General features: G+C 33.2%; 1 protein-coding gene across 3 annotated transcripts in view; it reads left to right on the top strand.

Moving 5' to 3' along the window:
• Positions 1-18,770, top strand: part of LOC129217820 (ecdysone-induced protein 78C-like) — a 73,556-nt gene that overhangs the window by 38,064 nt on the left and 16,722 nt on the right. The window contains exons 1-3 of one of the 3 annotated variants that reach the window (XM_054852158.1): positions 13,259-13,460; positions 14,197-14,338; positions 17,124-17,347. In XM_054852158.1, the coding sequence (XP_054708133.1) occupies positions 14,326-14,338; positions 17,124-17,347 (237 nt within the window). In that variant the 5' untranslated portion in view covers positions 13,259-13,460; positions 14,197-14,325. Of the gene's footprint in view, positions 1-13,258; positions 13,578-14,196; positions 14,339-17,123; positions 17,348-18,770 lie in introns of those variants that run through there. The other 2 variants (XM_054852160.1, XM_054852159.1) reach the window with 2 other exon arrangements.

Here is an 18,770-nt window from a genome sequence, read left to right as displayed (position 1 = left end):
CATTAAGCACTTCCATGACATTTGCTTTGGCACGTAGCTCCGTTTTTCAGTTCTGCTATGTCATGGCATATCTTGATGTGACTAGTTCAAATCATTTTACAGCGAAAGTTTGTAGTACCATTAATTCATTTTTTATGGAATCTAGTTATGTTTTCGTTCGTAATAATGTTCACTGCGCATCTTGCTGTATTATTTTGTTTTTAAGTCTTATTTCACTTTCAAACTTTTCGATACCGACTGCAGGTAATAAAACGTTGAAAAATGCAACTTGTATAGTTAAAAATAAAAATTGTGTTTTATTATTTCTCCCATTTCGTTGTTTGTTTGAATGATATTTTAACTCATAAAGGAAAATTCGAATTTCAATTGATATGGTCATTATTTGCAAGTAAAACAAAAATCTGAAGCGTTTAAGAAACGGAAAAAAAAAAAAAAAAACGCTCTTTTGTAGCAAAATGAACTAAAAAGTAAAAAATAATTTTTGGATGATAAATATATAAAGTAATTGACCAAACACTTAATTTGTCTGATGCAGAAAAATCAAAGGTTTTTTAGATGTTTTTAAATAACTTTTGCGAGCATTTACTATTTTTTTTTCTTTCTTGTATCTGTGTATCTATGTATCTGTTTATCTGTGTGTCTGTCTGTGAAACTCTAAAGCCTTAACGGATGACCGATTTTGAAAAACTTTTTTTTGTTCAAAATTAGAGTTGATCGAGAGTGTTCTTAGCTAGGTTGCGTCTTTGGATGACATTAATTAACGAAGATATTATTTAAAAACTTTTAAGAGTTTTTCGTGATTTTTGCAGTGAAAACATATTCAAGAATTTTTAAACTTAATACCAAAATAACGAGAATTTTTTTCCGCGTCTCATAGAATGTGTTTGGAAATTCCATGTTACATAGAATTCGAATTAGAACGTCTTTTTAAAGCAGATTTTAATAATGGCTAAGCCTTTATTCACGCGATTGATTACAGAATTCATTGTTGGCTGACAAAGAAATTAAACGCAATGATTCAAAATTTTTATCTGTTGCCAGTTTCTATTTGTTAGCAAATAAAATACTTGAAATTGATTTTTAATAGTATAAGGTTTTTAAAAGGATTTTCAATTTTCCCTCTTGATTATACAGTTGCGATTCAATCGAGGGTTTTTTTTTTTTTTTTTTAAATTTTATTGAATGTATGAAACTTTTCACAGCGGAATTATGTTATCTAAATACGCCAACTTATAAGCAATTTCATAAATAAGGATAGTTCGTTCCATGTCTTTATTACTGCTTATTTATTTCCTCTTATTTCAAATTCCTTTATTTACTTACAAAAACTCTTAAATATGTAGCAGACAAAACATTCATCTCGTATAAGTTCTTGGTAAATGATCTTTAAATGCTGCGAAACGTTGAGGATTGCTTAAACCTTTCTTGGTGGCAGCGACCATCGTTTACAAACTGGATATTTCTGAACAACTTATTTCCTTGAAATCATTTGCATATGATGCTTTAATTTAGTATCCATAATACGCTTGGTGCTGTTTTATTATCACATTAAACATTTTTAACAACACCTCAATATTTTACTACACGCTGAGTTTCCGCAACCAATAGCACCATAAAGTTATAACTTCACCTCCTTCCAACCGAAAAATTAAAAACGTATCAAAATAACGATAATAAACCTGTTACGTCTTCCTGCATCGACCGGAGAAAGAGAGAAATGATTATCACTTCGCTTCGTACCCCTTATTAACGAACGACTGGCCGAAGTTTGGAAAAGAAAACGAACGAGAAAAGAAAAAGTTTCCGCCCATGGGTTTCATCTGCTGGTAGGTATAGGGAAACCTGACGCTATTTTCACCCGAGGAGGCAATGCTCTCTAAATAGAATCTCGCCCGGAGGAGAGGAAACCAGCAGGTGTATTCGAGTCATAAGGCGTTGTGTATTGGTGGAGTCCCCTTTCCCAATTAGCATCACATTCGATGCAGCCGGAAAGAGCCCACTCTTCGGCCATCTTGGTTCACGGTGCGTTCCTTTTTTTGTAAATTTATTCAAGAAGACATCAACGCATAGGCGTCACAACTCGTAATGACGCGTTTCCTGCAATATTTAGGCAGAGTATTGTGGTTGTGGTCTGTCGAAAGCTAAAAATAACTTTATTCCAGTGTTATCCCCCCTTCGCAAACACACTCGTACAAAGTAAAAGTATCTCTTTTTTAACATTTTACTGTCGAGAATTTTTGTTATAGCATGCAACTTTGTGCAATAATTGATTTCTATGTTTGCTCTTTGGGACAAGCTTACTTGAATTAATGAATAGATGTTTCAAGACAGATACAGAAAAAAAGTAAAAAGAAAAACTTTTCAGAATTTACGCAAAACATTTGAAAACTCATTCTTTATCAAATGTGATGAATTTATTATGCACCACAAAATAATATTTTTTATATTACTTCTCATGTCCTTTTCTTCAATTGCTTCTTCTTATTTTCTGATGAAATTGCTTCTAAAAATGATAATTTTATAAAACCATTGTTAACGACCATAATTTTTTTAAAGCTGTCTTGGTTTTCGTTATCCCGCAAATATTATGATGGTACAAAAGAAATTATAAGTAATTTAACGAAGCGCGGAAACATTTCGAAGATTTACTGTAAATATGATTTTCTTACCGGCGCCGGGACCTCCTCTGGAAAACTTCTGCATCGGGGCACGAAATAATCAGTCGTTAGAAGTATGTTGCGGCTAAAATTTTCATTTTGACGACCACGATTTTACTCCCAGTCGTCCTTTTTGATGTCTTACTTTAAAAACAAATAATTGTTAACGACCATAATTTTTTTAAAGCTGTCTTGGTTTTCGTTATCCCGCAAATATAATGATGGCACAAAAGAAATTATAGTAATTGAACGAAGCGTGGAAACAACCTATCGAAGATTTACTGTACATATGATTTTCTTACCGGCGCCGGGACCCCCACTGGAAAACTTCTGCATCGGCGTACGAAATAATCAGTCGTTAGAAGTATGTTGCACCTAAAACTTTCATTTTGACGACCACGATTTTAAGCCCAGTCGTCTTTTTTACTGCCTAACTTAAAAAAAAAAAATAAATAATTGTTAACGACCATAATTGTTTTAAAAGCTGTCTTGGTTTTCGTTATCCCGCAAATATAATGGCACAAAAGAAATTATAGTAATTGAACGAAGCGAGGAAACAACCTATCGAAGATTTACTGTACATATGATTTTCTTACCGGAGCGGGCCCCCCACTGGAAAACTTCTGCATCGGCGTACGAAATAATCAGTCGTTAGAAGTATGTTGCACCTAAAACTTTCATTTTGACGACCACGATTTTAAGCCCAGTCGTCTTTTTTACTGCCTAACTTAAAAAAAAAAATAAATAATTGTTAACGACCATAATTGTTTTAAAAGCTGTCTTGGTTTTCGTTATCCCGCAAATATAATGGCACAAAAGAAATTATAGTAATTGAACGAAGCGCGGAAACAACATATCGAAGATTTACTGTACATATGATTTTCTTACCGACGCGGGCCCCCCACTGGAAAACTTCTGCATCGGCGTACGAAATAATCAGTCGTTAGAAGTATGTTGCACCTAAAATTTTCATTTTGACGACCACGATTTCACGCCCAGTCGTCTTTTTTGATGCCTAACTTAAAAAAAAAAAAAAAAATGTAACGACCATAATTTTACACGCAGTCGTCACTTTTTGTGTCGATTTTAATACATTGAGTTTATGTATGCAATATTTTTTGTCATCAAAGTTCAAATCTATGACAATGGCTTGTGAAACTGACCACCACTAGTCAATCGCCTGGGAACTGTTAGAACTTTTATGAAATTTTGGATTACTTAAAATACACCACCAGCTCAGTTATTCCATCCGAGGATTGCAGTTTCGTGCTTTTTAGCACTCATCAGCCCGGAATAGAAATCACATGAGCTGGAGGCGAAAATCTCTCTTAAGGGAGCCAAGAGAGCCAAACAAACTGGTAGCTAATGTAGAATTAGCACTCCAGATGAGTGACCGCAGCAATGGTGCGGTTCAACTCAAAAATTGATGAATGACATTGATGAATGCGGTCACTCATATGGAGTGCTAATTCTACATTAACTTCCAGTTTGTTTGGCTCTCTTGGCTCCCTTAAGAGGATTTTCGCCTCCAGCTCATGTGATTCCTATTCCGGGCTGATGAGTGCTAAAAAGCACGAAACTGCAGTCCTCGGATGGAATAACTGAGCTGGTGGTGTATTTTAAGTAATTCTGCCTTAGCCCTGGCTTAGGGCGGTAACTTACTACTAAAAATTTTTGGATTGCATCCAGTTTCCAAGTTTGCACTACCATGTCTTGTTGAACTCCAAAAAGTTGTGCTGTGAATTTTTACCTTTTATGAAGTGCTTGGAAAAATGGTTCAGATGACTTTCATGTATTTTATTTTGCTGAACGCTAATGAAAATAAGCATCTACGTATCGTTTGTTTGGCAGAAGAGTGCCACAATACGAAATTCTTATTTTTATTTATTTATTTTTCGCTTAAAGTGCTTCAAATGACGTTATTTACTTTGAAAAATAATGAGATTTTTTGTTCTAATATTAATTACTGGAGAGCACTGCAAATTTACTTTTCTTACAGCAAATTTCCTGAAGAGTTTCAGTTAAAACGCTTCTCCTGCAAAATTTCATTTCTTCGTATTGTGGCACTCTTCTTCTAAATGAGCGATGAATGTATATACACTTAAATAATATTATAACTTCTCAAAAGATTTTAATGGAAACTGTTTTTCAATAGTTGGTAGCTTACACAATTTCATTAGTAAGGCTATGATGTTTTGTAATACCTCTTTTTACAAATAAATAACTATCGTTTCATTATACAGTTGTCAGCTCTGTTTAAGCTACTTGAGTTATTTAAAAATTACTATAAAAGCAGAACATTTTAAGGGCTAAACTAAAAAAACCGAGATGCCATTGACGTCTAACTTTCGTGTCCTAATTTCGAACAATGTCTCCAGTTTTAAAGAACATTATGAACATGAGATGATGTTTTATTCCTTATCGCTCTAATATTTTCCTTTGTCACGTGGGTAACAGAACATTTATTTTTTCCCTTAAAGGGAAGCTGAAGGGACCGGAACCCTCCCGGAATGAATTTCAAACTAGTGTGAGACTGTGACAAGTATTGCGAATAGGGATTGCAATACCGGTATACCGAATACCGGTATTTCGAGCAATTTTGCAATTTCGAAATACCAGTATTTACTGAGGTAAAATACCGGTATTTTCGGTATTAGCTGAATATAATAACTAATTTCAATTAAATAATTTTTAATTTACTTAATTAAATATCTGCATATATTTTAAATATACATTTCTTTTTCCAAGCTAAGGAACCAAAATCAGTCTATTGATGTAAAAATTTGGCTCTTCAAAAGCACTAACAAATAAAATATCATTAAGCAAAAGTCGCAGAAAAATTACAAAATGATATTTTCATTATAAATGGTGAAATGAATCGCATTTTTGTGCGTTTTTGTGCTCCATGTGTTTATTTATTTTTCTTCTGTTTCCCTGATCAGTCACTTTCCCTTTTGTAAAAGTTAATTTCGAGTGTAATTTCGAATGTATTTGTTCTATGAATAATTTATTCCAACCATCATTTGCAGCTTCAAGAAACTTTAGATTATATTACTAAGTGGGTGGATAAGTGGGGTATGGCAGTTAATGTAGGGAAATGTCAAGTGCTACACTTAGTTCATCGAAATAAGCGTACGAGTTATCGTTTACAGGGTTCAATCATTAGTCAGGCAGAAAATGTTATTGATCTGGGTATCTTAATAAATCAGGACTTCAAGTTTAGTCAACAGTGTAGCATTGCAAGTAACAAAGCCAACAGAATGCTTGGGTTTATCAATAGATCTATTTCAAACAAATCTAAGAAGGTTCTTCTGCCCTTATATAGGAGTTTAGTAAGACCCCATTTTTGGAGTATGCTGTGCAGTTTTGGTCGCCTTATCTGAGAAAATATATGTGTATTGGAAAGAGTCCAAAGAAGGGTAACTAGACTAGTAAGGGGACTTTCAAATTTAGATTATGATACCATACTTAATATTCTTAATATGTATAGCCTGGAACAAAGGAGGATTAGAGGGGACATGATTCAGTTGTTTAAATTTATCAAAATGAATGATGTTAATGGATTAAATTTTTGCACCGAAAGCTGGACGAGGGGTCATTGTTTTTTAAGCTATTCAAATCTCAGGCTATCCTGGAAATAAGGAAAAACTTCTACTTTAGTAGGGTTGTGGGCACTTGGAACAAAATACCAGAACAGGTGGTAATGAGCAAGGGAGTGGATAGCTTTAAGAGGGCCATTGATCTTCATTGAGAACTAATAAATTGACTAGGACCAGCCTAGCTGGGCCAAGAGCTTGTCGCTGGTCGTCACATTTGTATTTGTGTTTGTATATTTGTATTTGTAATATACTTTATGATATTTTCTTTAAATATTAATCTCTACTGAGTTTGGTTAAAAAAAAACCTTTTCTTGTTAGCAAATCAATTGATAATTTTCTGTCACTGGTATTGGTTTGTTACCATGTGTCGTCGTGTCAAGTATAAACTTGGCAAGATAATATTTGGAAATTATAGTGCCTTGAAAATATACATAGATGATACGCATAATCATTTAACACATATTTTCAGATATTTACATAATTATAAATTTTAAGAATTTTAAAAAGAACGCGAAAACGAATTAGAGGAACTAATTTCTAACTAAGATTAAATTTCGTCAAGTTTGTCGCAAATTGCAAATCAAAGATCTAATAATAAAAATCAAACGCAAACCTCAACAACAAAATTATGAAATATGGCAACAAAACAATATGCTTTCGCATTTTTTGAGAAATTTCAAATACCGGTATTAATACCGGTATTCCGGTATCACGTTTAAAAAATACCGAATACCGGTATTGAATTTTTGGTCCGGTATTGCAATCCCTAATTGCGAACAATAAATTTCAAACATTGCGAACAAAGTTTTTTATGTAAAAGAAACTAAACTAACGTAAGTAGTCACAAATTTGAAGGAAATTACTTACACGTATTTCGGGGTTCCAAGGAGCCCTATTTTCAATGCAAAAGAAGTTGACGTATGGATGCAAAGATATTCAACGAAAGGTTTTGTTTTCTTTAACTTTTCTAGGTTAAAGGTATTCATATTATTTTATAACTCCTTTATAATTAATTTTATAATTTCTTACATTTTTTCTTTTTTCCAAACATTTTATTTTTCAATCACAAAAGTATCATTTAATTCTTAAGGATATTAATGTTCTCAAACTTAAAGGAGTGTTCATAAAGTATTCATAATATTTGTCTTGGGCAACACACAAAATAAATTCCTTTGTATTCTCTTGCATCAGACTCTCTGAAAATGGTTTTGATGATGCATAGGCATCTACATGTCACTTGTTTGGAAGAAGAGTATATTTAAGAAAATTAGAATGCATATGGAAGTGCTAGCGGTGCCCGCACAGCTTTGCCCGAGGTCGAAAATTAAAAGGTTATTTGCTTCGCTTGTATATTTACAAATAATGGATGATGACTTACTCGCCAATATGCTATGTTAATTTGCTCGACCATGTTATGGTAATTTGCTCGTCCATGCTATGTTAATTTTCTCCTCCATGATATGTTAATTTACTCGCCCATGTTATGGTGATTCGCTCGGTAATGCTGCAGAAGAATAAAATCCACAAAATAAATACATAAATAAATAAATTTAAAAAAAATTAAAATTGGAATAAAAAAAGAACGAATCGAAGTTTCGAAAAATCGCTTCGAGGTGCACACCCTCTTGCTGCCAACTAATTTTGTGCCAAATTTCATGAAAATCGGCCGAACGGTCTAGGCGTTATGTGCTTCAGAGAGATCCAGACAGACATAAAGACTTTCAGCTTTATTATTAGAAAAGATTAGCTTTATTATTAGAAAAGATTAGAAACATGGATTTCCAAAAATGTTTGATGCTAAAAAATAGTTGTTCCTAGCAGAAGAATTGATTTCTGAAATGCTGTGCTTTCAGCTGTTTCTTAAAGTAGTTTTTCCTCCGACACTCGATGGTCTTCGTGAGGCTGTGAAGAGTAAATATAGTCTAATTTCTTCATCCACTTTGTCAATGAAAAACAGATGCCAACAAAAACAACTTTGATGTGAAAAGATCCTTGCTTCACGGTTCAAAAACCTTAGTTCTTGCCATTAATTTCTTTCTTTTTCGTTTCGTCTTAACTTGCAGTTTCAGATTCTACGATATGTGATTCAATAACTTTTGATTGCATATTTTTTTTAAAAAATTCATTTACTCATCTATTTTTAACGGAATGAGTGCTGTTGTTTATTTATTTAAGGACGGAATAATGAGATGATGTAGCGTTGGGATTGTTGATGAGTGCTTTCTTTCAGCTATGGATAGTTTTGAGAGAGCGATTCATTGGAAAGAGAACATTAATTAACTTTTAAATAATTTGGATTTAATAAATGATTTGGATTACTTTTTTTCTCTTCGGGTGCAAGCAAAAGGGTATAATGGGGTATAATGCGGTTATTTGCCTCTCTCAAAATTCTGCGATGTGTTTCTTAACAAAACACAGAAATGGAAAATCAGTGAAATACCGATTCTCAATTTTACTGATTTTAGTTGTAACTTTGAACTATGTAAATTGACTTTGCGCCACTTCTTTTTTTTTTTTTTCGTGTGACTTCAAAAAAAAAAAAAAAAAAAAGAAGAAGAAGAAGAAAAAGAAGAAGAATGAAAGAAAAAAAAAGAAATTGGAAAGTGTCTAGTGCTGCATGCTGCTGGTGAAGTTATGAAATCAGTTTTCTAATCTTTATTTTCGGGGGCGGGGGGGGGGGGGGGGAGAAGCAAAGAGAAGAAGAATACAGTGTTGTAATGGAGTTGTTTCCTTCAGTTAAAAATACTTCATTTAGTCACAAAAAGCGATAGAATAAGCAAAAAAAAAAAAACATGGAGCGAAGAAAAAAAACTTTCATTTTCTCAACGCTTAAGTTTTAATAATTTTTTTTAAATGTCCGATTTAAAAAATAAAGCGTGGTCTTGACGTCACAACTGATGTACTTTGGCGCATCTATCTACCGCGTTTCCACGTTACGATAATCAAGAAGCGAATTAAATATTGCGCTCTACGCTTGTTATATCTACCATATCGATGCCAGTACACGTGAGTAAAGAAGCGAATTAAATATTGCACTCTTTGAATGGCATCAGTGAATGGCATTTCATCATTTGTGATGTCATTGGCAGAAGCGTAAACAATGAAAGCGCACCGATTAAAATATAAGCATGCTCTTTCAGAAAAAAATTCTTTTGAAATTTCGGAAGCGACCTCATTGTGCATAGCTAATTGCGTTGACCTGTCATTTTGAAGTTGATCTTCGGAAACTATTTTTAAAATTGTTTAAATCGCTCGTCTTACATTACAATGTTCTAATCAATGTCATAAATCAGGGCTTTTCAACCTTTCAGGTTCTACGCATCCCATTGAGCACAAACATGAAGTCACGCCTCCTCCGTATGCTAGAAATATAAGTAGCAGAATAGGAAACAGATTAGATTAACTGAAGTCAATATATTAAGCAAGCATCAATATAATTACTCACACGAAACTCAGCATTGTTTCACAAAACTTTATTTTGAACGTATTATTAGAACATGAGAAATCCCAGCAGCAGAAAAATTAATAAATTTTTTGAGGTAATCTAGGTTCTGGGTGAGGTTGCCGTGCACATCCTCAACTTAAATGAGACAGCTGACACTAATTTAATATTCTCGTGTGACCACAAAATTGAGCAAATTAGTGTTGGTTTTATTGAGCTATCGCATTGCTTATTGTTCTCATTTGACTGTCCTTGACGTTAGGCTGATTTTATTTTCCCCCTCCTCCCTCTGCAGCACCACCGTCGACCGGTTCTTTCCGATGCTGCTCCTCTAGCGAAAACCGTCTCCAGGTTGCGTCCATATCCTACGCACATGGCCATACATACACAACTACCTACACACACACACACACACCTACACACACATACACACACACATACCCACACACTCATACTCTTGCCTGCACACAGACACAAACACACACACTCGTGATTGCGAAAAACATAATTTGAATTCCCAGATTTCAAAATTCAAATTAATTTTTACTTATTTTTCTTTTTATTTTTTATTTTATACAATCACGCCTTCCTTGAAACTCTTCTATGCCCCCCAAGGAAAGCACACCCCCCAGATTGAGAACTGCTGTGATAAATGATAGAAATCTTGTGATATTGTTTAGTAAAAAAGTTTCCATATGGCAAGTTAACTTTGAAAACAAATAATTCAATTTAAATAGATTTCCTCATTTTTATTTCTTGATTTCAAATGAATATAAAATAATTCAGGTGTCCCCCCCCCCCCTTGTTTTGTGCCAATAGATACAATAAAACTATTAAAACACAAGTGGGGCTTTTTAAAATAGAGAAATTGTAGCTCAAAATTGACTCCCTGACTCCCTTAAATTTTGGACTTGGCAGGCCCGTCATTTTGAATTTTTCCGAGGGGGGGGGGGCAAAGGATGCTTAACTTACTGCTAATACGGAATGTAAGTTGAACCAAAAAACAGCACATTTTCCAAAGCCAGGGCGGGGGGTGGGGCGATTGATCTCTCTGGCTACCCCCCCCCCCCCCCGATCTAAATGACGGGCCTGGGGCATGGCAGTTGTTACAGGCATGTTGTTAAGCAATCCCTTCGAACTTTTTCCGAAGTGCAAATTTCGAAGGGTGTTTTCAATTTGTTTTGAGAATAAAATCAGGGTTTACTTTAACTGTGTTTCAAAACAAAAAAAAAAAAAAAAAAAAAAAAAATCTTCTTAACTTCATAGAAAATTTGGAGGAATTTGTTTCTTTCAAAAATGTATTCAACTGATAACAATTGTGGAATCACGAAACAAGTAAAGAGAAAGAAAAACAAAATTATGGAAGGAAAGGAAAATTTTGATAGTTGAGTTGGTGTATTTTTTTTTTTTTTTTTTTTTTTTTTTTTGACTTGTTTTTCGAGTTAGAAGTGGTAATTTGCGTAGAAATAGGGTTCGAACGGTTCTTGTGAATTTTATTGTTCGAATTTCTTGAATTTTTCCTCTTTCTTAAATTTTTGCATTTCTTCTTTCTGCCTTAATTTTTGGTATCGATAAGGAGCTTTTTAAATTCTATTGGTGTATTGTTTATTTATGTTTGGGGGGGGGGGGGGCCTTGATAACATTTTAGAATTAGTTTTGCGTGAAGGTTTTCTTTCACTTTCAGATCAGTTGTGTACCTAATGGGTCTTTTTGAAATTTGTAAAAAAAAAAAAAAAACTTTACACAGGAAGGGACAGCATGATATTTTAAAAAGCAAATCCATTGTAAACTTATTCAACCGAATTGTTATTTCTTTTGCAAAATTTAACTAAAATATGTAGATGAAATATCGAAACGATGAATAAAAATGTTTCGAATGGAGGGTCAACGAACCACTATGTCAGTCTAGTCGGAAAATAAGGGCCTGGATCTTAGGAGGTGGAGGTGCTCGGAATCAGAATGGTATTATAAGTATGGGACAGGAGAGTATTTGGCGATCAAGCTGACAAAGGAGCCTCTCTTGACTCTAAAAGTGGCCTTGTTCAACTGTATGCTTTTTACTCTAAATAAAAATAGTAATGTATGATAACTTAAAAACAACACAGAAACAATAAGATTGTTTAAATATTGTTTTTGAGGGAGTGCTCTTGATTTATTTATTAGTTATTATTATTATTATTTATTGTTATGTGTAGCTGTGCACAGTTAGGCAATGGGTCAAAAACGCGTATTTAGCTGTGTTTGTGAAAGGAAGTTTTAAAACTTCCAAAATATCAGAATTTCAAAATGTTTTATCTACTCTCTCCCTCCCTCTCTCTCTCTCTCTCTCTCTCTCTCTCTCTCTCTCTCTCTACCCGCGCCCCCCTTCAAGGGCACTTTTTTTAATATTAAGTCAAACGTTTGTTACTACAAACTTAGTATTAACATCTTGTTGAGGAAGATATAACGATCATAAGAAACTGGTTACTTATCACCACATTGCTTTAAAAAAAAAAAAAAAAGGATATCCAAAATTACTGCGGTCATTGAAAATTGAAATAGTATATTTGAATTGAGAGGTTCCCAAAGCAAAAATGACTTGAAAATAAGAAGTTTAGAAAAAAATAATAATAATAACATTTTGAGATTGAATGACGTATGGTTACCATCATTAAGGTTACAAAAATTGTAATGTTTGAAGTTAATTCAGCGAATATCTTTCAATGCAATAACAGTTGCATAAGAAAAAGTATTTTACTTTCTAGGAATTCGATAACAAATAATATAGTCAGATCAGACTGGTAATTTAAAAATTTTTGGGGTGTGGGGTAGGGGGTGCCAACTCAATATAAAATAATGAAAAGCAATAAAATACATACACAAATGTTTTTTTTTAACGTTATGTTTATAAGATCTGGGGTGTGACGGTGTAGAATCGACTCCACTGATCTTTAAATAACGTTTCCCCTTTTCCCAGATGTATCATAATATCGTCAAATGTGTTAAAAAATATAAGTGAAACTATGTCAATTTTTGACTGGCACTGTTGTGAAAATAAATGAAAATTTTTTTTTAAATGATTGCTTCTCATCAAAATTGCAAATATTCTAAATTTCCCGGTTTGATTTCGAAATTGCTCCCCCCCCCCCCAAAAAAAAACATATGTTTTACGGCAAGGGGGAATAACCCTTTCCGTAAAATTAGTTTTCTTTTTTTTTCTGGGGGGGGGGGGGAGCATTTCTATTGTGCAGTACCATATATTGCCTAGTGTTTCCTATCCAATTTCTTCATTTCTTCGTCAAAGCGACATCAGAAGAGAATTTCATGCTTGAAATTTTTTTAATAACGCGCCATTTGTAACCTTGAACTTGAAACTTGTGAGACATTTCATTAGTTTTTTTCTCCTAGCATAAAAATTAAGGGAAAAAAATAAATATTTATAATTACTGCATTATAAAGTGCCATAAATAAATGAATAAAATAAATTTTTATTGAAATTCTTTTGCTGCTAAAAGTTAACTGCATCCGTTTCAATTAATTCTGCAAGTAAAGCAAAACCAGAAGAGGGCGTTGTTGTGGCATTAAATGCCACTTCATCACTTTCTCTGTGTATTGTAATTTTAATTAAATGTTATTTCTCTAATACTTTGTACAATGTTTCCTTACTCGCGCAGTGTGTGCCGTATGCATTAAAAATCGTGCTCATCTTACGTATTTGAAGGATAAATTCGGCCTCTTTCTCCTCATGAACAACGACCGTTTTGCAGACGGACATTTAAACAGGTACAGTGAAAAAACCGGTTCTTGAAAACATCGGCATCGGCATCTTGTTTTCTTGATGCATTTTTCATTTCAGTTTTATAATAAAAAGGATCTACCATCTAATATTACGTACTATATGTAAGTTATCTACAGGTTTGATTGCTTTAATATCAGTTTAATGCTAATTATTAATGTTGTGTACTCTTGACGCTTCGACTACGCTAACTTCTTTATCCGATGTTACACTTTCATAGATGAGTTTTTTTTTTTTTATTGTTGCGAACTTGTGTCGAATTCTTAGATGTTTGCTTAATTTTACGTTGCTGATTTTACTGAAACAATGATTTTAAAACGTATTGCATTTATATTTTAGGCTTAGTAATGTCTTAACGTTGGTTTGTTGTCATAATTTTCTTTCCGAGCTTCATAACACTGATTGTAATACGTTTTCTTTCGAATGGTTGTTTTATAGTGTAAAGTGAGATCAGTCTTCACTGAATCGCTTTATTGCAAAGGAATTATTTATAAATGTTAAGTATTGTTCAATAATATTAAGATCCCTCCAGAAATAAATATCTAAATACATCAATACTCTTATGAAATATTGCACGAAAGGTTGTAGTATTTCACATTGATATAATCGACTAGTCGGTAAGTTGCAAACATTGAATGAAATGATGAGAATAATATATAAACCTTTTTCTATACAGTAGTTTCTTCATTGCGCAGTTACATCAAATCTTGCCTTTTATTTTAGGGATTCTTTCGAAGGAGCATTCAGAAACAGATAGATTACAAATGTCTCAGAGAAAAACGCTGCTTGGTTATACGACACAGTCGCAATAGGTGCCAGTACTGCAGATTTAAAAAATGCCTCGAAGTTGGAATGTCAAAAGATTGTAAGTTTCTATTTTTCTTTTTCTATATTTCATAGTTTTTTAATACTTAGTGCTTGTATGTTAATGTAATTTATTAAATTATTTCATCCTATTCTAATGTAACCTTCAATATCAGATGAATATTTTGTTCTTTTATTTTAAATGCTGTTTTACTTTTTCACTATTTATAAAAATCCTTTTTTTGAATCAAAGTTTTCATTTGTATGATTCTGATGATAAGTTCAAGACATATTTTATTTTTTGCCACTTTATATGAACGGAATAAATGAATTGTTTATGTAATACAAAATTATTAATTTTACTGTATTTTAAAAGTCAAATGATGGCATGGTGTCGCAGCAGCCAATCAAATCAATGAAATGTTATGATGTTAAATAAAAGTATTGTTCAACAATGACTGCGTTTAGCAATGGTCGCGGTTTCTAATTGAAAGCTGATCTCCGTTTTAGCTTGAAATTTGTCCAAAACAATTATAATTTTTGTCGTTCTAATCACCTTGGAAAATTTGAACAAATTTCAAATCATATGATAAAATCAGCACTTTGTATTGATATATCTAGTTTTAGAGCATTTTTTTATCTACATATTAGAAGATTTATGTAAAAATTTTGCTTAATATTAGAATAAACTAATTGATAGGGTAAGATAATCAATCTGACTATAGAATATTGAATCATCACCAAATATGAGATACATGAAATATGAGACATACTTACAAAACAATTCAAGCACAAGTAGTGGATGAAAATTGAACTGCAAGATTCTAATAAAGTCATCGAAAGGTCATGAGGTAGAAATGTCGGAGCACATTTCTGTTTCATAATTGGCGTTTGAAACTTTAAGTAAATGTTGAAATAGATCAAGTATTATAGTTCACAATAGGTTAAAATAATACTTGTGAGCACTGTTACATAAACTTGTTGCATAATGTTTTGCATTTGTTCAACAAAATCATTTGCTGTTAAATTGGGCTCTCAATCATAGGAGATATTTTGATACTTAAGATTTTGCCTGAATCCCCAATTTTTGAATGACCAGAGAAATAGGCAGGGCCGAAAATGTTTAATGTCCATAATATATCGTTGTTATGAGCATGTTATTGAACTCATACCTGCCGAACTAAAATGATGTTGATAATATGGCAAACAAAAGCATATAGTTCAAATTGCAAGGTGATCCAAAGGAACTGACTGCAGTTCCCGTGGTTGGTGAGCGACAGTGGAACAGGGGCGAAAGCTTCCTATTATTTTAAGCTATTTATTAACGCATTTTCTTAAAAATGAATCTACAGTAAATTGTTGGGTTTCCTTCATACCTTTTGCAATAATTGATTGTTAATGTGTTGAAGTAAATAATGTTTGTTCTTGGATACATATTATTTTGCTTGAATTAAAAAAATTCTTTACTTAACGTAATATTTTTTTTTTGGGACGAAAAAAAAGGTTGATAAAATTCAAAAATTTTAAGCAAGCTTTAAAATGTCCAATTGATATTTCTTAATTTGGGTTCTTATTTTTGAGTGTTATAAAAATTTGCTTTGACTGGATACAAAAGCTTGTATGTACAGTAGTCAGGGATACCCAGATGGTACATCACTGCAACCACCCAATAAATTTTCTTATTTGTTTTGCTATCTATTTGTCAACATTGTAACATTTAGATTTAAAAAAATAATATCGAATGTTCATTCACAATCAGGCCCGATTCCTGGGGCAGGCGGCCAGTGTAATGAATTTTAGAGGTGGCAAATTTAGAAATTGAAACTTTTTCTAAGTATGAATATCTGTTTCAGCGTCATAAGATTCGCTGCTTCAGCACCATAAGATTCACTGCTTCAATAAAAAATAATAATAATGAAACTAAATTAGAATGTGTACCTGTGCTTGGACATCCAAAACATAGCTTGGAATTTTTCAAGTAATTCAGTTTAATTTTAGGGGCAAGAAATTGCATAATTAAAAAGTCTTTTGAAAATATTAATAAATGTTTCTGTGCTAAAAGATGCACTACTGTAATGTTTAAAAAGATAATTGGAAGTGTGTACCAGTGCTTGGATATGCAAAACCCAGTTTGGAATTTAACTAGAAACTCAGTTTAGTTTTAAGCACTTTGCTATTATTTTTATTTTATTAATGTATTATTATTTTATGTTATTATTATCATTATTCAATGGGGGGGGGGGGGCATTTGTCGATATCGCCTCGGGCAGCAGAACTACTAAAGCCGGCCCGGCTCGCAATCGATATAATGTTGGTATGTTATGTGTACCTGCTTGGGGGTATATTATCATTTGATAAAATTCAGAATTTTATTCTGTAAATTTGGAATTTCCCATCTCCCAAAAATTTGTTTGGCACTGCTGACAGTAACAGCATTTGAGAATCTTTGAATTGCGAGTCAATGTTAGGTATTCCTTACAACTCATTGTTGGGGGTAAACTGATCACCTTTGTCTGTATGCATTAAATGTGTGCTAGTTAAAATTTTAAGACATTTTTCTGGAATTGGGTGATTTTGAGACGGCAAGGATGTTTTTAAAGTGAAGTATTTTGTTGATTCGCCCTTCTTGCCCCTGTTTATTGCTTAAACTAAATGTTGAAGCATTTTTATATATCACTATACAAATGATGCATCAGATATTTGTTTTGTTCTTGTATTGCATTGATACTAAATTTCTAATTGTAATTATTCATATTAATACTGAATAATTATTTACAGCATTTCAATTCTGTTGTTCTAATCAAACATGTGTGATACCTTGGATTACATTTTGTTTTTAATTTCAGCTGTCCGTTATGGTAGAGTGCCGAAGAGATCTAGAGAAAAAAGTGAGGAGCCACCACAAGTAACTCAATCAGAGCCAGAAAAGGCGAAACCTGCGGTATCAAATTTAGAACTAAGAGAGCAAAAAATGTATGAAACAATAACTGCTGTATCTGATGCACATCTAAGCCATTGTGGCTATACTGTTGAAAGGACAAAGAATATTGTTCGGAAACCTGCAATATTTGTAAGTATTTAGTTATGTCTTAATTCATAAGTATTAGTGATGGGCATAATCAAGTTCTCATAATTGAATCACTTGATTATTCAAGAATTCTATTATCACATCTCGAATCTCGATATCGATTTCCAAGTTCTCGAGCGATGACTGCTTGAGTTCTCGATTATCACTTTCCAAGTACTCGAGCGATGGATTGTTCGAGTTCTTGATTTCAAAAGATCTGGATTATCAATTGCTTGAGTTCTCAATTTCAAAAGATCTCGATTATCAATCCATCGAGTTCTTGATTTCAAAAGATCTCTATTATTAATCGCTCCAGTGCTCGATTTCAAAAGATCACTCAAAGGATATCAGTCACTCGATTATTAGAAGTACTCGATTACTGAGATCTTGACTATAAAAAGTTCTCGCTTATGCCCATCACTAATAAGTATACTGTATAATAGACTCGATAATATCTGGAATGACTGTCAGTTAATATATATATGTATGCAGTGGAACCTAGATGTCTCGACATCGCAAGGGAACATGAAAACATTTTGAGTAAAGCGTGTGCCAACTTCAGTTCTTCTAGAGCTTCCTTTATCGCTTCTTTACTAGCACTTACCATTCAAATTATAAACATAAGCGCCAGTTCATTTTTTTTTTTTAAATGTTTGATTTCAAAATAAAGACAATTTGAATAACTTTTAAAGTAGTAATCCATAAATTTTGAAGAGATAAGAGCTCCTTTTGAGTCAGATCTATAAGGGAGAAAAGTCCTGCTTACACGTGTTCAGAAAACGTGTGTCAGGTTCCTTTCTTTCTCGCAAGGACCCAATCCCGTGGATATATTTTTTCTCCTACCATTTTCTTGCCTTAGGATTTCAAACAGTGTGTTTAGGTCAAGTTACTGGTGCTGTAACACACTGCCATAACACACTGGAAAATCCTTCTGGTACCACTTTTCTGGAAAAATTAATTCCCCTTTCAGTGTGTTGGGAACATAAAATTGTTCCCAACGCAGGATTCTACTATTTCTCATTGGTGTTCTGGTACTGGAAAATTTATGAATTCATCCCTGATGTACAGCAAACTCCCATGGAATAGGGTGGAATGGGTGTTGCGGAAAACAGGCAATAAGCTAAAAATGAGGGTCAAAAAAAAAAAAAAAAATTGTTCTTGATCAAATACTTTATTGATCCACAAAATTTTATAGGAGCTGTAAAACTATATACATAGTGTTTCTCTCAAGCTTTTAAGGAGAGCGATGTACCCTGCCCTCTTTCAGGCAACTTTTGATGCACCCTGCTCTTTTTTTATTTGCATTTCTCAATGCACCCTCTTTTCCCCTTCAAAGTTAAGCAACACTGATCACAAAAGCCTTTCTTTGCCTAAATGGTAAAAAAGCACTCTAGCATGGCTTTTAAATGCAAGCCTCTCATTCCCC

This window comes from Uloborus diversus, chromosome 2 (genome assembly GCF_026930045.1).
Source record: "Uloborus diversus isolate 005 chromosome 2, Udiv.v.3.1, whole genome shotgun sequence".
Taxonomy (NCBI): domain Eukaryota; kingdom Metazoa; phylum Arthropoda; class Arachnida; order Araneae; family Uloboridae; genus Uloborus; species Uloborus diversus.
Note: the sequence above shows the minus strand (reverse complement) of the source record. Positions and strands in the feature narration are given on the sequence as shown.